Source organism: Equus asinus, chromosome 21 (genome assembly GCF_041296235.1).
Source record: "Equus asinus isolate D_3611 breed Donkey chromosome 21, EquAss-T2T_v2, whole genome shotgun sequence".
Taxonomy (NCBI): Eukaryota; Metazoa; Chordata; class Mammalia; order Perissodactyla; family Equidae; genus Equus; species Equus asinus.
The window spans coordinates 84,796,365-84,821,733 of record NC_091810.1 but is presented as its reverse complement, the minus strand read 5'-3'; the positions used below and the strand labels follow the sequence as shown (position 1 = coordinate 84,821,733).

The 25,369-nt window shown below is 53.5% G+C and overlaps 1 protein-coding gene across 1 annotated transcript in view; it reads right to left on the bottom strand.

Annotated features, from left to right (window-relative positions):
- The window catches only part of ESYT3 (extended synaptotagmin 3), a 51,050-nt gene that overhangs the window by 10,294 nt on the left and 15,387 nt on the right, over nucleotides 1-25,369 (bottom strand). Inside the window, exons 2-20 of the mRNA XM_044754496.2 lie at nucleotides 24,208-24,249; nucleotides 22,088-22,222; nucleotides 18,696-18,772; nucleotides 17,127-17,193; nucleotides 16,383-16,472; nucleotides 15,898-15,953; nucleotides 14,366-14,486; nucleotides 11,928-12,098; nucleotides 11,141-11,223; nucleotides 9,397-9,445; nucleotides 8,872-8,961; nucleotides 8,273-8,335; nucleotides 8,082-8,144; nucleotides 7,419-7,487; nucleotides 6,860-6,946; nucleotides 5,981-6,130; nucleotides 3,676-4,172; nucleotides 2,686-2,784; nucleotides 2,032-2,163 (exon numbers count right to left, since the gene is read on the bottom strand). Of these exons, the coding sequence (XP_044610431.1) occupies nucleotides 2,032-2,163; nucleotides 2,686-2,784; nucleotides 3,676-4,172; nucleotides 5,981-6,130; nucleotides 6,860-6,946; nucleotides 7,419-7,487; nucleotides 8,082-8,144; nucleotides 8,273-8,335; nucleotides 8,872-8,961; nucleotides 9,397-9,445; nucleotides 11,141-11,223; nucleotides 11,928-12,098; nucleotides 14,366-14,486; nucleotides 15,898-15,953; nucleotides 16,383-16,472; nucleotides 17,127-17,193; nucleotides 18,696-18,772; nucleotides 22,088-22,222; nucleotides 24,208-24,249 (2,141 nt within the window). The remainder of the gene's footprint in view (nucleotides 1-2,031; nucleotides 2,164-2,685; nucleotides 2,785-3,675; nucleotides 4,173-5,980; nucleotides 6,131-6,859; nucleotides 6,947-7,418; nucleotides 7,488-8,081; nucleotides 8,145-8,272; nucleotides 8,336-8,871; nucleotides 8,962-9,396; nucleotides 9,446-11,140; nucleotides 11,224-11,927; nucleotides 12,099-14,365; nucleotides 14,487-15,897; nucleotides 15,954-16,382; nucleotides 16,473-17,126; nucleotides 17,194-18,695; nucleotides 18,773-22,087; nucleotides 22,223-24,207; nucleotides 24,250-25,369) is intronic.

Sequence of the window (25,369 nt, the reverse complement as noted above, 5' to 3'; positions counted from 1 at the left end):
ACATTTCACTTACATCTGAAGTGCATCTCTTGTAGGCAGCATATAGATGGGTCTTGTTTTTTTAGCCATTCAGCCACTCTGTCTTTTGACTAGAGAATTTAGTCCATCTACATTTAAAGTAATTACTGATAGCTATGTACTTATTGCCATTTTGTTATTGTTTTCTGGCTGTCTTGTAGTTCCTCTCTGTTCCTTTCTTCTTATCTTGCTCTCTTCCTTTGTGGTTTGATGACTTCCTTTAGTGGTATGCTTTCTTTAGATTCCTTTCTCTTTCTCCTTTGTTTACCTTACAGGTTTTTGCTTTGTGGTTACCGTTAGGCTTACAAGTAACAACTTATAACAGTCCACTTTAAGTTGGTAACAACTTGAGCTTGAACACATTCTAAAGCTCTACATTTTTACCACTCTCTCTGTTTTATGTTTTTGATGTCATATTTTACATCTGTGTATCCCTTAACTAATTATTGTAGTTATAATTTTTACTGCTTTCATCTTTTAATCTTAATGCTAGCTTTATAAGTGATTAATCCACCAACTTTACTATATATTTACATTTACCAGTGAGATTTATACTTTCATATGTTTTCTTGTTACTAATTAGCACTCTTTCTTTTCAGCCCAAAGAAGTCCCTTTAACATTTCTTGTAATGCTGACTTAGTGGTGATGAACTCCTTTAGCTTTGCTTGTCTGGAAAACTTTCTCTCTCCTTCAGTTCTGAATGATAACTTTGCTGGGTAGAGTATTCATTGGAAGGTTTTTTCTTTCAGTACTTTGAATATATCATGCCACTCCTTTCTGGGCTGCAAGGATTCTGCTGAAAAATCTGCTGATAGTCTTATGAGGGTTCTTTATACCTAACAAGTTGTTTTTCTCTTGCTGCTTTTAAGATTCTCTCCTTCTCTTTAACTTTTGACATTTTAATTATGTCTTGGTGTGTGTCATGTACTCGCAAGAGGCCTCTGGACTCCTTCCTTTTAGGTTTATTTTTAGGGTGGAGGTTTTCAAGTCTGTCCTCCAGATAAACCAGGCAATTCTGAGAGAGAATTACTAACAGATTAGGTTTGTCACAAATGTCAAACCTCTCCCTCCTATGTTCCCATAGCAATTTTGACATCTTTTTATAATTATGTCAGAGCTTTCTTTGAGGGCAAAGTCTCTTGTGTGGCTCTAGAACATAGGATGGTGCCTGCCATAAAGTGTTCGATAAATGTTTAATGAATAAATTCTCTCTCACCCACATCCTTTCTTGGTATTGATGAACTCAAAGTGTAGCTCTTGAAGGAACATATTAGTTCTTAGATGTGGCCCAATGAGGACTCAGTACAGCTCTTTTAAAATGAGTATTTACTGACTAAGATAAGAGGAAACCAAAATTATCAAGTATAATATCTTCCTAGGCTGGCTAGAAATGTCTTCTCTTAGGATCCTGACGCAGAAGGAAGCGATGATGAGATTCTGATTTCTATACCTTGAGGTTGACTTGAAATCAAGAATAAGAATATCAAATATAAGACTTGCCACTGCAGACCCATCAAAAGCAAGAAATGTGATTGGAATTTGTCTACCAGTCTTGTCCCCAAGGACATGAGTGGACATGCTGGGGGTGGGGGTGGTGGGGGTGGTATTTGTTTCACTTGCCACCTGTGCTTTGTTGCAGGAGGGAAGACAGGCCAAAGAGCTTGGAGCTTTGGAGGAAATTTTAGGTCCTTAGGTTCAAGGTATGTTTATTTTTAACTGCTGCTTTAAAACAGATTCAAAGAAAACATATTTGACCAGATTCTAATCCTTTTACTGCCAAAGAGGCTTCACTTAAAGAGGAGTATGGAACATTTCATAATCAGGAACACTTTAGCCCCTATGGGCAAGAAAATGGGGTAGCTGTTTGGCTAAACTGCCCTGGCAGTCCTTTTGTCCCACTAATGTATAGAAGCCTCAGGAAGGCATAGAGCATGTTGTCCTGTTCCACCCTAGCCATTCCCAGCATCTGGCAGGCTGTCAGGCACTCTGGGAAGGCCAATAGGCCCACTTACGTCTCATCAAACAGAGGTTCCAGGGTCCTCCGTTTCACTGAGGTCTTCTTACGACTTGCCCACCTCCTTTCTGGCAACAAGTAGACACGGACGTAGGGATCAGCTCCACTGATGGTACAGGGTGTCAGGTTTCTGATTTTGTTTCAAAGACATTAAAGAAAGAAAGCCCCTGGTTTTGAAACATTGAAAATACTCATTTGGAGAAAGCTGTAGTTTGCCACTCAGATCTAGATGGCCTTGAAGATAAAAATGCCCTGTAGTCTAGATGACCAAAAAAGCAAAAGACTGCAGAATTTGGAGGACAAAACATTAGATACATGGTTTTGAAAACACGCATTTTTGTAAAGTCTGGAGCAAATACTTTCCATCTAAAGGAAGTTGGAGATTCCCACTTGAGAAAATGTCCTGGCTCCCAGCCACCCTAGACAGGTTTGCAGTGGTGTCTGAACAAAGCCCTTGGCTCTGGAGCCCATCAGCACTGTTGAGGATCTTGTCACTCACAGCATGCAGGCCTTCAAACCTCACTCCTTCCCAGTCTATTTACTTGTCTACTTTAGGGCCATCCACCCCTGCCATTGCTCCAAGTACCCCTACTCTGGTTTTTGGCCACTTAATCCTCCCAAAGGACCTTTCCTGGCCCCAGCATCCCTTTACCTGCAGCCATTGATTAGCACACTGAGGCAGCGCCGCAGACTCACGTAGCGCACTGTGAGCTGAATCTCACCCAGCCCCCGCTGCCTGAGATCCCCGCCTCTGTAAAGAAAGAGCTTGTCACTTCTCTTGCCATTACCAGCGTTGGCCTCTCCCCACATCCCCAAGACAGACGCATGGCCTGCTTTAGGAACGCAGAGCCATGTGGGTTAATAAAATAATTCTCAGTAGGTCCCTTTCAGTTAGAAGTCAGTTCCTCACAGCACTCATGTATGATTATCCTACTTCACAGTAGGAAAAGCATGAACCCGGGCGTGGGATCTGCCTTTATACCACGGTTTCATGTGGGACCTTAGGTGAGTCGTTTGACCTTTATGATAGTAAGTTATTGTGAAGATAAAATTAATCAAATACAGTCATGCATTGCTTAACAGGGATATGTTCTTAGAAGTGCATTGTTAGGCAATTTTGTCATTGTATGAACATCATAGGGTGTGTTCACACAAACCTAGATGAAATAGCCTACTACATACCTAGGCTGTACAGTACGAATCTTATGGGACCACTGTCATATCTGTGGTCCGTTGTTGACCGGAACGTCATTACACAGCAGATGATGGTAACATGCTAAGCCCATAGTAAACAATAAATGGCAGCCACTTATTACATAATTCCACATTCTAAGCTTTCCATATCATCCCAGTAGACTTTAGAATTCAGGAAATATCTCTGCCGTAAGGAACTATAACAACCAAAGTCGAGCATCTGTTTTACAGTTGGTAGGTAGCTAGAGCCACACCAGACTGTTTGGGGTGCAAGCAAACCCTTTCTCTCCCCATCTTGTGTTCTTTCTGCCACATCGTGCTGCCTCTCGTGGAGCCATTTTGTGAAAAAACAGAACTTGCACGGAAAAGAAAGTTAGCTACTTTTCCACCCAGGGAGGTATTTTTCATGCAGGTGATTTTAGAAAAGATTAAGCAGAGAGGTGCATACTCAATGTTGAGGCTGATATCTGTCAGGTCAAAGCAGGAAGAGGCCAGGGAGTTGAGCGAGGACATGCTGGGAGCCAGCCTCTTGGGCGGCCATGCGAATGGGGAGGCAGGGCATTTCATGGGTCTGGGTGACTTGATGGGCCCTGGCGAGTGGGGGCCTGGGACAGTCAGGAAGATGGTGGCCGAACTCTTCTTCTCCCCCTTGGGCTCACAGAACCCTTTGGCACTGTCCTTGCCTTTGGCCTCTGGGCCTGTCTCTTGGGGTGTGGGCTCGGTGGCAGCAGTGGTGGCACTGGTGGTTGTCGTGGTGCACTTGGAGGCTTCCTTGGTATCAGAAGCAGGGTCTGGGGGGCATGGCAGATCTGTAGGGCCCTCTCCCTGGGGTGGGGCTTTGGGGCCCTGGTTGGTGGCCACCTTCTTAATGAACAGAGGGCCTTTCTTTAGGGCTTCATGTCCTGTGTATGGGCTCCCCAGCTCTCGTTCTTCCACACGCAGGAACTGCAAGCAGACGACAGGGTTGTTTATAGGCTGGGCCCACCTCTTCCACTTTCTCCTCCTCTGCTCTCACATTAACCTCTGGGAAATGGTTCCTTCTCCTCTTTTCTGGAAGGAACAGTTTTCTCAAAACTCAGTTCCTTCCTGACTGCCTAATCCATAGATTCTTCCCCCTAGACCATATCTTCCTTAACCTCTCTTGGCCCCTGGCCCCCTCTGACCAATGCTTCTCTGTCTTTTCCCTTCCTCTTGCCTCACTAGTGGGTCTTCATGAAGACTCATTCCTGGCCCCCTTCTCTCTCTGTAGTCGCACCAGCTGCTGGAGTCTCATAGCATGCACTTTCCCTCTGTGCAGGGGACTCCCAGATCTACACCTCCAGTCTTGCCCTCACCTTAAGCTTCACATATGTTACCAGCTGCTTTCTGGATATGGTCATTTCCAGCTGTCACCTCATTCACCATTGCTTTCTCTAAAATGTGTTTCCTATACAGACACATCCCTGGGCTCCTAGCACCAGAGTTTCAAACCTCGGCCATTGTGTTTCTCCTTCCCCCTTTCCCCTCAGTCATCAATTATCAAGAGCCTTCCTAGGGACTTTCATTTCCAGTAATATGGCGGGCAGAATATTCTAAAAAACCTCTTGTTAGGAATGCCCAACAAAATGAACAAACATCCTTTTAAATGCATAGCCAAATTCACAAGAAAGTAAAAAAAATCTCTAGGGTTTCAAAAGAAAGAGAACTGAAAAATAAAGGTTAATCTTTCCTAGGGTCATTTATCAACCTTGGAATCTAGGGGTTAGGAGAAGAGGCCTTGGGTGGATGTGAGGCTGGGGGTTGGAGCAGGACCCACGAGGGTGGGATCTCTGTAGTGAAGAAGTCATCCAGGATAAATGTTCCACTCTCCAGCAAAGACTGATGACAAGAAATGTGTCTGTCTCAGCCTATACTCTGGTTGGGAGGAAATAAAGTCTTTGTTGAGAATATGGCGCCTTATAGGCCTGTCTCATATGAATTTTGGGTTCATATTTATACTACCTGTAGGGTCTTGAAACCCAAAGTTAAAAAATTAACATAAAAATGGACCAAGTTTATAATGCCCCTGAGGTACTCAGTTGCAGTGAAAGCAGAACCTCTTTGGAAGTGAACCACCTCAATCCAGGTCACAAAAGAACACTGAACACGTGTTTGCAATCCAAGTTACCAAACTCAGAAATGAGTAACCATGGAAAAGCATCAGCAGATACAACAAACATCAAAGTTTAACTCCCAAGATCTTCAGATAATAGAATTAACAGACATACATTATAACATAAGTATTTTTAAATGATTAAAGATGGAGTAGAAACAGGAGAAGATAATAAAACACAATGAAAAAAGACAAGGTGGATTTGGAAAAGAAAATCAGAAATGAAAAATAGCCTTTGAAATAAAAACCATGAACAGGTTAAACAGCTGATTAGGCATAACCAAAGAAAGAATTAGTGGTCTGGAAGACAGATCTGAGGAAATTAGGATGGGCCCCAAGAGATAAAGAGATGGAAAAGATGAAGGTGAGGTCAGGTCAAGACATGGAGGAGATGATGAGACGGTCCAGCATAGAAGAGGTTCTAGAAGGAAGGATTAAAAGAATGAGAGAGGCAATATTTGAAGAGAGAGTGGCTGACAATATTCCACAATTCATGAAAAATATGAATCCATCTCCTAGCTTCTTCCCAACACAGAGCAGATACTTAATGCAGGGCAATCCACCTTGCTCCATAGCCAGAGCTCCACCCCCACCCACACTGGGGGACAGGGGAGATATTTACCCGAAGCACCAGCCTCATGGAGATGAGGCTTTCCAGGCCTGAATGGTCCAGCTGAAAGCGCTGCTCCAGGGTAAGGTCTGCACAGGGTAGAATCTGGCACAGGGGGACCTCCAGCACTCCCAGAGCACACTCCTGGTCATCGTCAAGCACCTGGACAGTGGGCCAGTCACAAAACAAGAGGATAACCAAGCCCCACCCCCACCACCCCCACTCTCTGGGTCCCAGCCAATTCTGAGTTCACTTCAGTAAGTATGTACTATGCTTCTACTGGCCTCTTGTCCTGTTCTGAAAACTGGGAATGGCACCAGGCCTAGTCCCTGCCTTTAGTCAAGGGAAGAGAGTAACTCAGGGTAGAGGCAATTATGATGCCCAGGGCCAGGGGGGCTTTAGGGACTGATGAGCTCTGCTGCTCCATGCTGGGACATCCAGACAGGGCTAAGGGCCCCGAAAGATCCCAGTCCTTCCACTTGTTGGTCATGAGATCTCAGACAAGCCATTGTGGGAGCTTCTTTGCTCATGTGTAAAATGAAGATATCTCTGTCCACAGATCTTTTGTGAAAACTAAATATCTTCTTTTAGAAAGCACATCATCATTAATGTCCTGGGTAGATTCCAACACAGGTCACTCTGGGTGCTATGTTCCAGCTGGGAAGACTCTTGCAGAGAGAGCCAAGGGACTTGAGGATTGTCATTTCATGGCCTCTCACTCAGTGACCTTGGGCACAGCCTCATGAAGATGCGGGGCCTCAGTATCCTGTCCCTCACGGAAGGGGCTGACTGTACCGCCAGGAGAACCTGCTCAAGGTGCACTTCGAGCTCCCACCCTTCCCGGCTTCGACACCGCTTAGCTCTGTTCCAAGAGCCCAACTTGAAGCAAACCTTCAGATGCAGCTGCTCCGCTGCCACGTTCTGCACAAAGAAGGAGAACACCTGGCTCCACACAGGGTCCTTGCTGTGGGGACAGGTCTGGGGACGGAAGAGGGAGAGATGATTGAAGGGGGTTGGGCAGAGTAGGATACTCTCCTCCCATTCTGACCACCGGTACCCTGGGGAGCCCACTGTCTGCCCAGGCCATGCCCTCTACAGCTTGTGGGAAGCTCTCGGGCAGGGCAGCCAGACTCAAAGGCAAGGAGAGGTTTGCCAGGAAGCTTTACAGGGGCTGAAAATCATGCTTGCATTAGAGCTTGCTTCCAGGGGAGGGGTCAGCAGGATTTCTGCTGCTGGACTGAGAAACTTGGTGGGTGGTGAGAAGGACACAGGGCTTAGAGCTGTCTAAGCTTGAACCCTAGTTCTCCTGCTTGCCAGCATGTGCCCTTGGGCAAGTCACTGATTTGACCTGCAGATTCTTGAACTATGAAACTATTTTGCCTACTAGGCCCTAAGGGCAAAGCAAATTCCCCATTTCCTTATTCCATGGCCACTCACTAAGCTATCTTACCTTGCTTGTGTGTGTCTTCTTGCCTACAGATAACTTGACATAGGAAGAAGGGTCTCTGCTGACCTTATTCTGTGAGGGGGCAAATCCACAGTGAAAGTGGCACCATCAGTGTCAGCTTGAGACACCACCCTCCCACCCCCTATCCCACCTCCCAACCCCCAGGAGCATCAGTGGGACCTGGGGCCAGCCAATTGCTTCCCTTTGAGAGATGGCTACCCAGGTGCACCCAGGACCCCTGGGCTGCCATCACTGTGCAAGCAACAGGGCAAGGCTGACCCCAGGGGGAGGTTCCAACTTAAAGACAGGAGGTCTGAGCCGGCCGGCTGGGCACAGGCTCTTGTTCCCTGGAGCTGTAGAGACAGAGAGGGTGGAGTCAAGTTCTGGCTCCTCCCTTAGCTATGTGACCCAGGCACTTAACCTTCTGGGTCCTATTTGTAAAATGGCAATAGAAACAGACACACAGTCATCATGGTACTTGGACATAACAAACGTGGGATGAGTTGCCAAGTTTGGTGCCTGACACACACTGGCCTCAGTGAATGGCAGCGCCTGCCATGCCCAGGCTATGTGCGCACAGCTTGGCGCTCAGAAGACACCGGGCTCGGTTACTCTGGGGAAAAGGAGCCGTGACTTGCTCTTACTCAAGTTTTCAGCCACACACACCTTGGCAAATCTGGAGAGTTTTTTGGCTCGATATTCGCCATTCAGGTAGTCAAAAGGGTTTCTCTGCAGCACAAAAAGAATAGGGTAAGTGAGCAGCACAACATTTGTAAATGTCCATTTTTAATTGGACCTTTGAAAGGGATGGGCACAAGGCAGGGTGTGTGTGGCACTCTGGCCATGTCACCACTCACCGGCAGGTTGCAGGCGCTCTCCAAGAAGACCACAAGGATGGCAGTGGACAGGCCACCATGGTCCTACAAGAAGACACAGACCCTCACTGGGTGCCCCAGCAGCAGGAGACACAGATTGGTTTTGGAGAAGCCTGTCTGTGGCCAAAGCAGGAGACACAGATTGGTTTTGGAGAAGCCTGTCTGTGGCCAAAGGAAGCCAGCCAGCCCTTGCTCTCCAGCCTAGCCATCAGCTCCCTCACCACCTATCTTTTTTGTTGAGGCTGTGAATGCAACTGCAGCATGACAAATTCAAGTCAGACACAAGGGTGGATTTTCCCTATGTACTAGGCTGATGGGCACTAAGAGAGCTTTGAAGGATCCCATCTTCCCTGAAGATGGCTGAGATGCTGAGAGGCCATCTGCTGAGATCAGGAGCTGCAGTGTGTGGAGACAAGGGCTGAGGGACATGTCCTCCAGAGGGTGGGGCTGGCCAGAGGACTCTCTGAGCAAGATCTGGGGGCTTCATCTCCCTCCACAGGCACAGCCCACACACAGACCAGTCCTGCCACAAGTCCCCACCCCCACCTTTCTGCTAGGGAGCCCCAACACCCTGCACTCACCTCAGTCAGAGCTTCCGGGTCAGCGATCAGTGACAGCCACTCCAGCCGCAGGTGCAGCCGCCCGCTGGTTGTGTCGTTCAAGACAAACCACTGCAGGGAGAGCAGGGAGAGGAAAGCTTGGGGAAGGGGCCAGGGAGATGCTACTGACCCTCTGCAGGCAGCTCAGTTCTGGCACCAGGTGGGGCCCAGACAGGTGGCTTGAGGGACGGGGAGTGGAGGTTTTATGGAAGTGCTATGCTTTAGGATGGAAAACACTCCTACTCAGGTCTTACCCATCCCAGCCTGTCCTCTCTGTAACGTGACCACCTCCTGCTAGAGGTCCTTGGTCTGGGGGCATTTCCAGGGAAGCTCTTCCAACCAAGGCCCTGGCAGGTTCCCTGGGCCCATCTGTGCCTCACCCAGCTCTTGCGCCTGAGGACAGGCATGTGTGGCTCAGCACAGAATGGCCCATTTCATAGGACTAGCTGAGCTGAAGGAGCCTGCCAGAGCTGTCCACGGGGAGGGGGTTGCAGGCACCAACTCTACCTCATCCACCACTCTGTTCGTCATGACGTCCCCGAGGCAGATCTGTAGGCTGGAATACACAGGGAGCGAGGGGTCAGCCCAGCTCAGAGAAGGCAAGAAGCAGAGGGCGTGGAGGCCCAACTTGGAAGCCATTTTCAGATATCTGAGTGGGGCCTTCAAGATAGAGGATCTTATTTATCCCAAGGAGCCAATGGGAGACCACTTTCAGCTCAGGCACTGGAAGGACTGTCTGATCATCAGAGCTGCTCCCATTGGGCATGCTGCCTGGGGAGGGAGGTGGCTCCGATCCCCAGAGGAGAATAAGCAGATGCTGCTGGACACATCAGCTCTGGATTTCTAAATGGCAGTGCTACTGGCATTTTGAGTGAGATGATTCTTCATTGTGCAAAACTGCCCATGCATTGCAGGAATTTAGCTTCCCTGTCCTGTGCCCTCTAAATGCCCGTGGCCACCACCTCCTGCAGTCATTGTAACAACCCCAAATGCCCCTCCATTTCCAAAACTGCCCAGATGCCCTGCGTGCAAAGAGATAGCCCCCACATTCACAGCATGCCTCCCATCTACCCTGACCCAAGCCCAAACGGAAGGTCCTGACAGCCAGAGGGGAAATTAATTTCATGTAACTGTTGGGAATGTGCTTGAGCTCCAAACACACTTGAAATCAGTTACATAAAACATAAACCACAAACCACACTTCTAATCTGCAACATTACAAAAACTGCAACTTTTCTCATTAAGATGAAAAATGATAAGCCACCTCTGGTGGTGAGCTGTTTCTCAGGCTGTCTGATTGGGCCCTTCCCACTCTGTTTTCTTTCTGCTTTTTAAAATTACATGTTCACAGAAACAAGCTAAACAGTACAAGAGTATGAAGATTTGGATAAACTCTTTTCCGTCCCCTAATCTCAGCCCTCCAAGATGAGCAGTGTGGACGGCCTGCTGTGTAGCTTCCGTGCCTTTCTCGGTGCTTACACAAACACATGCACACACAAGGGTCCTCCCTGGAAAGACGATCAAACTGCACAGGTCACTCCCAGATGCTTTCCCCTGCTTACTAATATGTCAGGGACCTCCCCCAGGTCAACACACACGCATCCTGCCCATCGTGTGTAACAGCTGCTGAATATTCTGTAGTTTGGCAGCGGCAAATTTATTCAAGCTTTCAACCAGTGTCCTCTGAGCTGGACATTCATGCTGTTTCCAGCTTTTGTTCTGCCACCACAGACACTTCTGTGATAAACAGTTCAGGCACAGTGCTTTTATTCTATAGGGGATACCTGCCTGGAAAGGGGACTGCCGGACCAAAAGACCTGTAAATTTGAAGTTTGATAGCCAGCCCCATCCCGGCCATTCCGTCCTCCCTCAGCCCTGACGTTCTGTGCTCCAGCCCAGCGGGAGCGCCCAGGGCTCTCTGCACCGGGCACCTGGCCATCTGTGCCAGCCTTGCCCCCTGCCTTCTGCTCCAAAGGGGAACTCTGGGTACACTACCAGGAGCACAGAAAGCAGAGCCCATGGTGCACAAACTGTGGGGACCTCTCTGTTCCCCCAGGGCCCAACTCAGGGCTGGGGTCTCAGGAGACATCTGGGAAGGAGGTTTGTGGCAGGAACGTGGAATGATGGGGCGGGTTGCCTGGCATGGTACTGTCAGAAGAGGGCTGCAGGTCACTGAGCAGTGGAAGCAGAGGTACCTGTGCCCCAAGGCCTGGCCCAGCTCCTCCCGGCCCGGCTCAGCCCTCCTCCTCACCTGCCCAGGAAGTCATCCTTATCAGGGTCCTCGTCATACAGGTCCACCTCCAGGTCCTGCCCAGGGACTTCATACACTATGAACTAGAAGGAAAGAGGGGTGACGTGACCCGCACACCACAACAGCCGATGAAGAGAGATCAAACGTGACCCAGGAAAGCCAAGTTCCAGCTCCACCACCTGCAAGCTCTGAGTCCTGGGCAGCTTCCTGCCCCTCTCAGCGCCCGGAGAACCCCACGTGTAAGAGGGAGTGGACCCCTCCCCTGCAGGTGGCGAAGCTCAGAGCCACGTGCCAGCCCACGGCAGGGGGTGCTCAGGGGACACGGCTGCTGAGTGTTCTGCAGGGGCCTGACAGCTTCCAGAACACTCAGCAGGCTGGGGGGCCTCCCCTCACATGGTGGGGTTGCAGCTGAACTGAAGGAGGAACGTCTGGCCCCAGCAGGGAGGCTGAGAGGACTGGGGAGAACTGCCTTCGAGGTTCTCTCTTTCCTTTGATTTGAAAACTTCCAGCAAAGCTGACTGGTGGGGAAAGGCAGTGGGAATTCACCTACTAGCTGTCCCTCCAACGGGGCCAGAGCAGCTCACCTCTGGAATCCTGGTGGATACGGGAAGCAGGAGTTACACACACCTGTCTGCCTGTCCCCAGAGCCCACTCCTCTGGCCCAGTGTCACCCCAAGGGTATGTGAGGACGATGAGGGAAGACCCGCCCTTGTCCGTGCCCAGCACAACCCAGAGAGGAGCCCAGAGGGCATGGAGAGCAGCCAGGAACAGCTGAGGAGACCCTCACCTCAAACACCTCGTTCCAGGCGGGGTTCAGGTTCTTGTAGATGGTCCTGCTCCGGAAATGCTGCAGGCCAATGCTCACCTTGGCATAGGGGTCTGACTTGCCTCGGATCCCCAGGAAGTTGTCCTTCTGGGCCAGCTTCTCCGCCTCCAGCAAGTGGACTCTGATCACTCCCTGGAAATTGTCCCAGCATGGAGGTCACAGCTGCTTCCTGGGCCATGCCAGCCCGCAAGGCCCGCAACATCAGAGCCAAGGCCTTCAGACATCACCCCGGCCCCATCTGACCCTCTCTGTGGTCTCGATGGGGAGAAAGAAGCCAGAGACGGCTGTCTCCTGGCCAAGGCCACGCAGCAAGTGATGGCACGGCACAGGGCTCTGTCCACCGCATCGCATTCCTGGCCTTCACCACCCTCCCTGCCTCCAACCTGTCACCTGAATGGCTTATTCAGCTGCAGCTATTTTCTCCTCCTGTGCCAACAAGCACCCCACCTGAGGAGCCTGCTGTCTTTGTTCCAGCCCCTCTCTGTAACCTGCATGTAAACTGAGTTGCACTGGACGCACACCTGTGGGCACTGCCTGCTGCTGGCAGTGGGTCCCCGGGCTCACAAAGGCCCTGGCCCCAAGTCTCACCCCACTCCCCATACTCTGCGCTGTCATGGGCAGAACAGAGCACAAGACTCGGGAAAAACACAGTTCACGGGGCTAGTAGGCCTCCTGCCTAGAACTATTTGTTGTTGTTGTTGTTTTTGTTTCCTCGGAGGAAGATTAGCCCTGAGCTAACTGCTGCCAATCTTCCTCTTTTTGCTGAGGAAGACTGGCCCTGAGCTAACATCCGTGCCCATCTTCCTCTGCTTTCTATGTGGGACGCCTGGCACAGCATGGCTTGACAAGCAGTGCCATGTCCCAACCCGGGATCTGAACCGGCGAACCCCGGGCCGCTGAAGCGGAACGTGCGCACTTAACTGCTGTGCCACCGGGCTGGCCCATATTTTTTTTTGAATATCAGTAAATACACACGCATTTGCCCTTTGACCCAGCAATCCCAATTGTAGAAAGCCATCCTAAAGGCAGAGTGGCAAAAATATAAAAAGACACATACAATGCTATTCATGACAGCACTACTTGAAACAGCAAAAGACCAGACACAACTCATCCATGCATCCGTGGACAACTGGTTAAATAAACTACAGCACATTCACACTGTGGGGTACGATGCAGCTGTAAGAAAATGAGGGAGGAGGGGCTCCATCCGCCCCGTCAGGAAGTGATCCCCGTGACACAGGAAGTGATAAAAGCCAAGTGGGGAGAAATGCAGTGTCCTGCCGTCCAAGAGCGAGGATGTGAATGTAATCAAATATGCACGCACACGCCCACATGTGTGCGTCCACTCACGTCTGAAAACAGTGGGAATACCGGAAGGATAAGACATTACTTACGGGGGGAGGGCGGAGACGAGGTGAGGGAACAAGGGGTAGAAGCCAGATGCCTAAAAATACAACTTGTTTTTCCTATTGCACTTTGGAAGTGTGCAAATATTTTACATGATTGTAAAAGGAACTTAAGGAAAGCTTAAACCCTGGAAATAGAAAATGGTATGAAACAAATCACTGTAAATATTCATGGCCAGTTGTGTCACAAACACACAGAGAGGAACTATTCCAAGTGAGTTTAAATCGCAGCAACCTGACGGGACCTCTGTGCTGGGATATGCCATGGGGGCAGAATGCTGTCAGTGGTGGTGATGTGGGTGAGGGCGCTGCACTGTTATTCTGAGACTACCCAGCATGCAGAGTGGGATAAAGCCGATGCATCACCCGAGGGCTGAGGGATGTGCTGCTGCCCGGCTGGCCTGGGCGTCACCCCCATATGGCCTGAGCAGACCAATGCCTCACAGCTGGTGTGGGTGGTGAACATGGGCGTCTTCCCTGATCCTGAGGCCCTGACTCCCAGCCCTGCAGGGCTCAGGCCCATGTGGCTTCCTCAGGGGCCTCCTGAGGCAGGCCCAGGATGGGCGAGGGCAGCGGGGCCGAGCACCCAAGGAAGCCCCGCATCCTAGCTTGACCAAGCACTGTCCTTCCCAGGCAACCCTAAGGATTCTCCCCACCCCTAAGTGACGGAGTCAGGAGCCTCATGTCCCTGAAGGGAGGATGAGAAGCTCCTGGAGGTTCCTGGGGGGAAGGTGACTGCCCATAGTCCCCAATACAGGCCACATGGGCGGATGAAGACCCAGGGAGGAATGCCACCTGGACTTTGCCCCTCCCCAGAGGGTGACCTTGGGCAAGTCATTCAACCTTCCCGAGACTCAGTCTTGGCCCTATAAAATGGGGATGCCACGCCCTCACAGGGCGGAAGTAAGGACTGCCATCTGGGAGTACACAACCCCACCAGCTCGTCTGTCCCTCTACTCTGGGCCCGGCGCGGTGGCCAGTGCAGGTACTCACACAGGGCAGAGGGAAGCGCAGGTTGGTCACGTCTAGCCCCTTCTTCACGGGCACAGTCACGCGGTTGGGCAGCACCAGGTGGGCGGCAATGAGGTCCTCCAGCAGGCTGTCTGACACCTCGCTGGGGAGAGCAGGCACCACCAGCTGTGGAGGGGTGGCTCTCCCTCCCCCAGGCCACCTGCCTCCACCCATCTCTGGAGCTGGACCCAGGAGCAGAGCCTGCTGTGGTGTCCCCACCCGGGAGAGAGCAGCCCTGGCCCCAGCCTGCCTGGAGGGGGAGCACTGGGGTCTACATTTGACGGCCCGGCTCCCCCAGTCCTGCTTTGTCCTCTGAGGCATCACGGCAAGGCAGCAGGGAGTGCTGACCTGGAGCCTGTGTTAGAATCTCAGCTCCACGCCCCACGAATGTGGGCCTCGGGTAAGTCACTAACCTTGATGGAGCTGCTTCCTCGTCTCTAAAATAGGATAATCACGCCTGCCTCCTAGGTTGTTATGACGGTGAGTTCACGGTAAATGTTAGGTAAGTGGTTGCTGTCATGGCCCTTCCACGCCCTGACATCGTATCAGAGTTCCCTTTGTTTACTGCCTGACTCCATCTCCCCAGTAAGGGAGCAGGGACAGGGCCTACAACAACATGGGCACACAGCTGGTGCTCAGTAAATATTTTTTGAATGAAAGAATGCATGACTGGGTTCTCTGCATCCAGGGGCCAAGGTCAGTGGAATGTCCCCAGTGAGCGAGCAAGTGGTCCTCCTCGCAAGTGGGGCAGCAGCTGTTTGAGCCTGGCAAGCCAGCCACCCTGGCTGGTCCAACTGTCCCTCTCTCCTGGGGAGGGGTGTCCACATGTGGCTGGAGTCCTTCTCTGTTCCTCTCGGTGTTGCGGGTAGCCCCAGGAAGGTGGGGTTTCCCAGCCCAGCTCCTCCTCACTGGCCTCTGCTGTGACAGCCACTCCCCCTCACATGTGTATCTGATGCCATGGTCAGGGGAGGCCACGTGGGCCTCTCCCCACATACTTGGGAGGGGGTAGAGTAAGGACAAAAGGAGGACACTCGTGTGTGTCTACACCCACTGTGTCACCCCCATACCCACCGTGGTGTTTTCCCAGGGACCCCAAGATAGAGGAGCCAGGCTCCCCTTTTATTGAGGAAGAGCCCAGAGACGTGAAGTAACTTGTCCAAAGATACAGTTGCTAAGCAACAGAGCCAGAAGCCTGGTCCAGCTGGGTCTGGTTGCAGAACTCATGCTGTCATCAGGCCTGCTGCTCACCTCTCACCCACAACTCCCCTGCTCACCCGCAGCGTGTGTGTTCTGGATGCAGCGCCTGCCCACAGAGGCCACGCAACACTGTTGCCTCCCACTCCCACTCCGAACACCGACACTCCTCCTCTCGGGGGGAGGCCTTGGTGCCCGCCCCAACTCGTCACACATGGAGCAGGGAAGGGGCCATAGCCAGGGTGCAGCTCCGGGCCCTGACTGCACAGCCCGGAGGGCCCCATGGGTAGCATCTGCCTGGCGGCTCTCAGGGCACTTACTTGATTCCTGGCGCATCCAGCAGGTTGGTCAGGCCCGTCCAGTTGATCTGCAGGTGCTGCAGGGGCAGAGGGAGACTGTCAGGCTGGAGGGAGCCAGAAGCCCAGGGCTGAGAACCCTCTGCAGGGGAGTCAGGCAGGTGAGGCGCCTCCCAGGCCTGCTTGGGCCTCGGCTCAGGATGGGCCGGGACCACCACAGGAGTGGGCCAGCACCCAGGGCACAGGCCGGCCTGGACTCAGAGAGGTCTGAGCTATGGCCTCCTCACCACCTCAGACTACCTGTGTGACCTCGGCAAGCCAGTTCTCTGAGCTGTTTCCAGGTCTTGGGGAGAGCAAGTGGCCTTAGATTGAGGAGATGAGGAGTTGCAAGTGCCCAGGTCCAGGGGGCTCAAGCAGTGTCCATTCTTGGGCTCAAAGCCAGCGCCTGGGCCAGTGGGTGAGGGCTTCCTCACAGGGAGCGGCAGTCCTGCCCTCGCCCCTGGACTCACCGGCTTTTGAAGGAAGAACATCGTCACGGCTCCCACGAAGGGCTTGTCCACCAGGAGGGGCTCCAGGATGACCCGCAGCGTGCCCTGCAACTACACAGGTACAGAGGCTAGTGAGGGACCTTGGCCTCCCTTCCTCCTGCACCTGCTGCACTCAACTGAGGCCACTGCTGTCTCATTCAGGCCCCTGCCACCCCCAAATGTCAGGCCACCTGCTGTCATGGCAGGGACTGCACTCGGGGAACCGAAGCCTGCACATGGCTGCCACCCCTTTGCCAGGTACTCAGGGGCCATGAGCTGGCCCTCACTGCCGTCCACTGCCACGCGGGCCTGCAGCCCTGCCCACATTTGTGGCTGGCCCGGCCAGCAGGGACCCAGGAGTGCCTTCCAGCTCCAGCTCCGCTCCTCCACTCCTGCCGCCAGATACTTCTCCTCGACCCACTCAGTTTCCAAGCACCGGCTCTGCATCGCTCCATAACAGAACCTCTCCGTGCCCCAGGCAGCCGAAGCCTCTGGGGGGACTTTACACACAGGCAGGCGTGGGGTGGCGCTTTGGGGCTGCGCAGCAGTTTGGTGAAGCTCAGCCACCACTCCCTGGCCGTGGGACCTCGGGCCTGGAGTCCCCTGCTCATTACCAGCATCTGTGTTTGGTGTCATCATCCCCATCCACAGCCTGCCCCACTGCCCTGACCCCCACCCTGGGGCAGGAATGGGGGAGCAGGGGCAGTCCATCCGGGCTCCACCCACCTGGATCCCGTTCACACCAGCCTGTATCTTCTGCAGCTCCACGCTGATCTCGCAGTCCCCGATGTAGCTGAAAGCGGGAAGGGAGAAGGAAGGTGGAGAGGAGGGATGGGTCCACCACTCAGAGAGGTCAGGAAACTCGCCCAGTGTCACCCAGCCCAAACCCAGGTGGCCGGCCACCAAGCCTGAGCCCTGCATCACCTCCCTACCAGCCTCGGGCTTTCTGGGTTCTGTGCAGACACTGACCAGGCCCAGACTCTGGGAGGCAGCCCCCCAGCTCCCTGCCCCCAGGTGCCCCCTGCACATCCTCACCTCTGCTCAAGAGGGCAGTGACTCTGGGCAACATCTCGCCCCATGACACCCCACAGATGCAAAGGAGGGGCTCTTGGTGAACACACTGCCCACTCCTCCTGTCTCTTCCCCGAGAACACGGGGCAGCCACCCCTACCCCGCTCACGTCCAGCCATTCCCCTAGTCACTGCTGGCTGGTGGAGATGGGCAAGGGGAACAAGGGCTCAGAGCTGGAGTCCAGCTGGTGGCTCTTGCCAAAATTGGGCACAGGGAGCCCAGGCTGATGCCCTTGAGGGTAAAGATCAGGAGACCCTGTCAAAGGACTGAAGGAAAAGACTAAAGGAGGGAAAGGGCAGCCCCCAAATGCTTGTGGGGGCCCCAGGGGCTGCCTGAGCTGATTGGGAGCTGCGTGGGTGGGCTGGATGACCCTGACATGCCCCAACTAGTCATACAAGGATCTTGTGGCAGAGCCTTGGGGCCAGGAGTGCCCAATAGCCATCACCATCCCAACACTCTTGAGACCAGCCCCCAAATAGGGTTGGGTGTTCCCAGAGCCGACTCCTGTCTTCCCAATGAGCTCTCAGTGCCAGCCTCTGGGCTAAGGACAGGAAGTATGAGACATTAGAAAGGAACGGCAACATTCTGGAACTTCAGGAGCTGATCTTTAGTCCTTTAAAATACAAATCTCACCACCTCCAGGAAGACTTCCTAGATTGAATCTCTCTTCTCTCCAACTCAAGCCTATTACAAACCTCATTCCAAAGAGGAGCCCTTGCCCAGCCCACTGAACTCGTCACTCACGTGCCTTTGCATCCTTGAGTTTTTCTGAAGTGCCGCAGAGCCCAGTTCTCCCACTGGTCTCTCACAGTCTGTGCCTCGAGCTCCTTGGGCCTCCCCACACCTTCTTGTCACACTTGCTCCCTCTTGCTCCATCCCCTCTGAGGCAGCTAGTCTGACCTTCCAGGTGACCTGGCCCTGGCCTCCCAGAAAGCTCTGCTGCCTGGGCCTTGGTGCCAAAGTATGCGGTGCCTGGGCTGATGGGAGAAGCCAGGCCTGGACTGAGGGGTCAGCCAGCCATGGCTCCCCTGGACCATCCATCCTCCTGACACTCCTCCCCGTCCCGAGCAGGGACCTCGTGCTGCAGCCTGGGGCGGGGGGTATGTGTGCTGTGAGGAGCTTTCATACCCAAATTAGAGTGTATGTATGCTACTCCATCTTCAAACTGGCTGTGCCCACAGTGTCCCCTGCACCCCACACCGGCCCCAGGGCACGCGGGCTCACCATATCTGCAAGTCCAGGACCACCTGTCTCCGGTTGTGCTTGTTGGTGTGCGCCTTGACTCCGTTGACCCTGGGGCACTGGGAGAGATGCCAGAGGGCCGGGTCAGCAGGGGTCTTGCAGCAGGGGACAGCTGCTGCCCCCACCCAGCAGTGGGCTCTGTCCGCAACAACCAGCATGACCACTGCACGCCTGGGATGAGGCACAAACACAGAAACCCACCCCGCAGCCCCATCTGTCCTTGGCACCCTGATACTGCCCTCCCAAGAATGTGTACCCTTCTTTCTCTCCCTCCTCCCACAGGTATGGACTGAGCACCTGCTGGGTGCCAGGCCCCGGACTGCGGAGAAGGCAAGGAGCAGGGCAGGCTGAGCCGGGAGCCTGCCCGCATGGCTCACAGCCCAGCAGAGGAGGCAACGGGGTAGGGCACACGAGGAGGTGCAGCCCATGCCACCACATCGGGGTCTGGGGCCTCCAGGAGCTCCTCCTCACCCAGCTTGGGGTGGACGGGGGTTAATGAAGCCTTCCTGGAGGAGGAGGCATTTAAACAGTTCTGACAGATGAGCAGGAGTTGGCCCCCTAAGGGCAAGGGAAGAGGGCAGTGTCCCTGACTGAGGGATCCGACCCTAGGAATTGAAGTGCCCCACCCCAGGGCCACGGTCCCAGCCTCAGGGGCTGAGGGCTGAACTCCTAGGTACCTGTTCCTCCCCCCTCTGCCCAGACTCTTCTCTTATCCTCCTGTCGGGTGGCACTGGAGTGGCGCGTGGTTATTATTCATCAAGGATAAAAAATAAATGTCACTTGAATTTGAGTTAGTGATATGCATACGGAGGTGGGGAGGGGTGAAGTTCACTGACGTCTGCAACTTAGTTTGAAATGCATTAAAAAAAACGACAAGGGGAACGGATGCAGAGATACGCACTAAAGCAAACAGAGCAATTTTAACAACAGAACGATCCAGATGGTTCACTGCCTAATGCTCTCAATTTTTCTCTATGTTTGAAATTTTTCATCATAAAATGTCAGAGAGAAAAATTGAACCACACTAGAGGAAAGATTCCATTATCTTTCTATTCTCTCCATAGATGGTGATACTTACAAACGCATTGTCATGTGAAAAGGTTATCAGAAAGTGCAAAGCAAAAAATGCAGGGAAAAAAGTATTATAGGGACACGTTGAGCAGTTAATTATATGTAATTTTTCCAGAGTTTTTCATGTCTTTTTAAAATGTATAACTTGCTAGGATTTATTTCCTCATTCTTTCTCATATTTATTTAGTACCAATTTTTGTCCTAATTTTACATTTTTAATTTTATACTCTTTTTCTTTAAGGGAATCCCCAGAATTGTAGAAGCTTCAGGCCACACAGCACCCTGGCTCTGCCCAGGCCTCCAGGGCCTTGATGTTAAAGACTGAGAAAAGCCAGAGGAAGCCTGGGGGACACTGACCAACCCCCACAGCCTGGAGCCTGCTCCCGGGCTGGGGTTGGTTTGCACGCCCCTGTCAAAGCTCAGCCAGCCCCACAACCCCCATCTGCAGAGACGGGTCCTGGGGAAGGCTGCCTGCCTGGGGGCCCCAACACAGAGAGGAGGGAAACCACCATCTGAGCATCTGCTCTGTGCCAGGCAGAGCCGGCCGGGCCCAGGGCTTACAGTTAGGTGAAGGGTGCCAGGCTGGCGTTTGGCCTCCACTGGCAGAGCACTACTCACACAGCCATGAAGAATGACCCAGAGGCTAGGACTGTCAGTCATGCTTCACAACCACCTCACTTCCCTTTTACACATGAGGAAACTGGAGCTCAGAGAGGTTCAGTCACTGGCCCAAGGTCATCACAGCATAGAGCAGAGTTGGGCATGGACATGGGAATAGGAGGGAGCTGGAAACACTCATGGGCATGAAGGAAGGGGGTGTGGCAAGTGCACTGGGTCCTTACCAAGCCCAGGAAGGTCACATGAGGAGTCCTCTGTGACCCCCTCAAAGGAAAGGAGGTGAGAGGAGGGGATGTGAGAGCTGAGGGGAAGTGGGAGGAGCCAGGACATGAAGGCTTTGCATGCCAGGACCAGGAGTCAGGTATTTCTCCTGCAGGGCAGGGCATCTGGTCAGCCAGGCTCTCCTGACATGATAAAAATCATCCCTTAGGATCAGCCACCACCAGGCCTGTGGATGCTGCCAGGAAGGGAGAGCTTTCCAGCAGGGCCACATTCCATGGGCATCACCAGCGAGCAGCGCAGCCAGGCAGGCTCTGCTATCAACACAGTAGTCTGCAGCCTGCTGGCTCTGTCCGCTGAATTCTTCAAATGCCAACCCAGAGGTCACCCCCTCCTGGAAGTCTTCCCTGACTGCCACAGCCCCACAACGCTCCACTCCTGAATTCACACATTCCTCCACCATCGTGCAGACACTGCCACATTGTCATCCACCAGTTAATGTGTCTGCCTCTACAACAGGACAGTGACTTTCCTGCAGGCAGGGGCACGGCCACCCGTCTATCTACGGTGCCTCGCACACAGCCATGCTCAGTAAGTCGGACATGAACGAACCAGGGAAGGAACGAGTGGAGCAAGAGACACTGGGACAAGCCAGTCCTGGCAGAGTCTGAGGGGCACCAACCAGAATCTCCAGGGCTCAGGCCTGCCTGACCACCCCCCACCCCCAACTTGGGGCCAGCGGGGCAGGGCTGAGCACACCCAGGGCTGGGGACAGCTCTCAGCAGACTCCCGCATTCTGACAGCTGCTTGTTCCAGAGCCAACCAGATGGCCATGCCTCTCATCTACCGGGTGATGGACATTACTGCGGCTCTCTGCCTGGGGGATCAAGATAAGACTCATCTCGAGGGGGCACTCTGGGGCGGGGGGAGAACAGGAAGCTCAGTCTAGAAAGGGACATAGCGTTAGGTATGTTAACCACAAACTTCTCTTATCCTGGGCCACCTGTCATCTTCACAGAACTAGCGTGGGCTTGTCACACTGACGGCAGAATCCGTTGGTGAGGAGAGAAGTCTACACTGCTCGAGGCCCTGTCTCACTCCGTGAAGGCGTGTCCTCCCCAGCGGAGGCCTGAGGTCAGCGAGCGTAGCTTGTACATCTTTGTATCTGGCTGGCTTCCCCTCATGGCGTGTTTTCAAGATGTTGCTTAAGAAAAGTGGAGTCAGTTCCACCCCTCCTCCTCGTTCTCTGAGCCAGGCTTCCTGAGAACGGAGGGATGCTGGGCTGGGCTGGGGGATGAGGGGTGGGGGGTCTACAGAGGCCGAGAGGCTGGGAAGGGCAGGTGGGGCTGGCGCCTGTGAGGTCCAGTGGGATCTTTTCAGTCGGGTTAGTGACCTGGGGCAAGGGGCGGGGACAGAGAAAAAAACGGCAGAGCAGGTCCCGCTGGCCTTCCCCAGGGAGCACCGACCTTCTGTCCGAAGTGGAGCTTGGTGAAGGCAAAGGTCCTCAGGTGGACGCTCTTCTCCCGGATCTTGGGCTCCAGTTTCTCCCGGAACTTGTTTTCCATGATCATGCTCAGGTAGGGCCAGGTCTGGGAGATGACCTGTGAGGACAGGAAGAGAACCTTGGTGGTCCGGCATGCGCCCCCCTCCCCCCCCCACCCCAGACCCACGGCTGCTCAGGACTCCCTGGCCCCGGCGGTGGGGTCGCATGGCCCTCACGTGAGCTGCAGTACCCATCGCCTGCCTGCCCACCCGTCTACCCACCACGCCCCCACCCCTCTGTCCGTCAAGCATCGGAGAACCACACCAGCGGTTCTCGCTCTTGCACAGGCAGTGGGACCCCAAGATTTGGGACCATTTTGCAAAGCACCATGCAACAGTCATTCACTAAACTTAACACCATGAAGCCCTTTAGTTCTGAGCTAAAACAGAAACTAGCTGAACCGACACCGTGGTGTAAAAACAAGTAGCAGGTGTCAGAGGTTTAAGGAAAAAAAAAAAATCAGAAGAGAAAGTTAAATCATTCCCTGTGGATTTAATTTTTCTCTAGCAATCAGGAAAGGCTGCCTTCAGCTGATGTCTGCAGCGGAGTGACCTAAGGCGCTGGTCTGGGAACCAAGCGTGGACCCGGGAGAGGGAGGGAGGCCGAGAGATGGAGAGGGGGATCAGAGAGGGAGATCAGAGAGGGGCAGAGGGCGGGTAGCTGGCCACTGTGCTCTCTTTGGTGTAAAGGCTTCTCGCTCTTCCTTCTCGCGGACTTGGGCCTCACTTAAAGATGCGCCTTCCCCGGTTCTGAACCTGTAACTGGAGAGCCTGAAGGCGGCGAGGTGTCAGGGCTTACAGCCCCATCTCTGTCAGGGCTGTTCTAGGGGCCAGTCCCTTCTTCCCATGTCACTGCTCTGTCACCTGCTGAGCGCCTCTTGAGTACGAAGCTCTTTGGGACATACTTGGTGCCCTAGTGTGGTCTGTCTACACAGCTGTTCCCCCATCCATGCCCTGAGCTCAGCAGGGAGCCTCTTCCTAACGGCCATGTATCACCCCTACTGTGGGTCTATGTGTTAGTGCAAGAAAGACGCCACGCATGTGGGGACCATGAACTAGCTGGCAACGTGCAGGAAGAACTCCACTTAGGGGGCACAGCCCAAGGTTTGTCCCAGGGGCCCCGGGCCCCGCATTAATCCACAGAAATCCTCTTAAAGCAGCAACCTACTCCCTCCAACTTTTACCCAGAGGCTGGGAAAGGTTTTTGATCCACTCGGCAATGACATTTCCGGTAACGGGAGAATGCCAACCTTAAATCAAAAACCATCAGGAAGGCCTTTTTTATACCTGTCATCCCTGCTACAGGGTAAACTTCTTCCAGAACAGAGGCAAGGCTTGTGTTAGAAAAAGTCCTGAGTCACGAGACTTGGGGGGCGGGGTGCAGGAGTCTTCAGGTTTAGGGCCAGGCTCGGCAGATCAGCCAGGGGCCACTCTGCTTCCTGGGCTGTAAGGGGGGGCCGGACCCGGGCCCCACCCCCATCGGACATCCCTGGGGAGTTCCCATGAAGGACCCAACAGCAGTCATTGGGACGATGACAGCTCCACCAGCCTTCACGACATGCCAGGCACTGTGGTGCATTAATTACCCCATTAATCGTCACAACGGCCACGACGCAGGGGCCATAATTATTCCCACTGCAAGATGAGGGAACCAGCTCTGAGAGGTTAGGCAACCTGCCCAGGGTCACACAGTGCCTGTGGATCTCGACTGGAAATCAGGCGAAATCTGGCAGCAGTTGTCACATCACCGCCTTCCTCTCCCCAGAAAGCACTGATCTTGGCCTGGGGTGGGGGAGGGCCCTGGAGGGGGACTTTTCTCTCTGTATTTTCTAACTTTTCTGCTGTGGTCATGCAGTAATTTCACAATTAAAACCAAAAACACTTTATAAAGAAAAGACAGCCTATCAGGTGATGAGAAGAACCTGAGCGTGGGAGGCGTGAGACAGGCAGAAGGCCACCCCGCAGCGGGGAAGGGCCATGTGCGGGGGACCCAGCTCAGGGCCGCGGGGAGGCCGAGGCTGGCCCCAGGGCACCCCGGCCTTACCTTGTTGGCCCACTCGACCCGCTCCACGTCCGGGAAGTGGATCTAGGGAACAGAAGCCCCGAAAAGAAGTTAGACTGGAGACCTGCCGCCCCAGGGAGCCGACAGGCGCCCTACGCACGCCCCGCCCTCCGTCCATCCGCAAGGAGCGCACCGTGCGGTAGGGCAGGCGGCAAGCAACCCGCGGGGGAGGCCGCCGGCTGGGCCCGGGGGCGGTCCGGGGCCGCTTCAGCGGGTCAGCCCCACCGCCCCCGTGGGCCGCCCCAGAGGAACAGCCGCCTTTGCTCCTTGCAGGTTCCGTCTCCCTTATTCCTTTTAATGACACAAGTAATGGTTGCTTCTGTAGAAAAATTGGGAAATGTAGCTAAGCCAAATGACAAATATTTTATCAGAGAAAGCCACTCCAGGATCATGGCTCTTAAAAGTCGATGCATTTCCTTCCAGTCTCTTCCAGAAGCAAGTATGTGCAGTTTTCACAGAAACTGAGGTCACTGTGCCTTTCTGTAAGCGTTTTTTCACTTAACAATATACTGTGTGCTGACTCTGAAGGTAATTAGTGCTTATCTGAAAGGCCAAAAAGGGCATCAGGTCATTTTCACTGACAGCTGGTGAGGGCCTCTCCTTGCCCCTCCTGGGCTCCCAGGAGCCCCCCAAGCCTCTCGCATCCCCAGCAGGAAAGCCCCTGGGGCAGGTCCCATAGTCACACAGCAGAGCTTCCTCCAGGTCACACCCCCAGCCACTGGGCCTGCTGGGTGAGTCCTGCCACATCCCTCAGTTGGGATGGGGTCCCCAAGATGAAGTGACAATCCTGTTGGCTAACCTTTGCATGACATGATTCTGAGCGTGCTCACCCCCTCCCCTTCAAGAGTCTCGGTCTCCAAATATGTCTCCTGAGCTGCTCACCACCTCCCCCCAGAAGGTTTTCTAGGACAGATGGAGGGGTAAGAGCGTACGGTGCCTGGCAAAAACATGGATCAGTATAATGGTAGTGACAGCCACGGTAGCCAAGCCCCAAGTCCCGAGCACGAGGCCAACTCGGGATCAGACTCACAGTAGGCCAGGGACCCCCACGGTCGAGAAAGGGCCTGCCCTTCCGTCTGGGGGCTCAGAAGGCTCACTGTCCAGGGACTGTGTTCATGTGTCCATGCACTTCACACACTAGTGC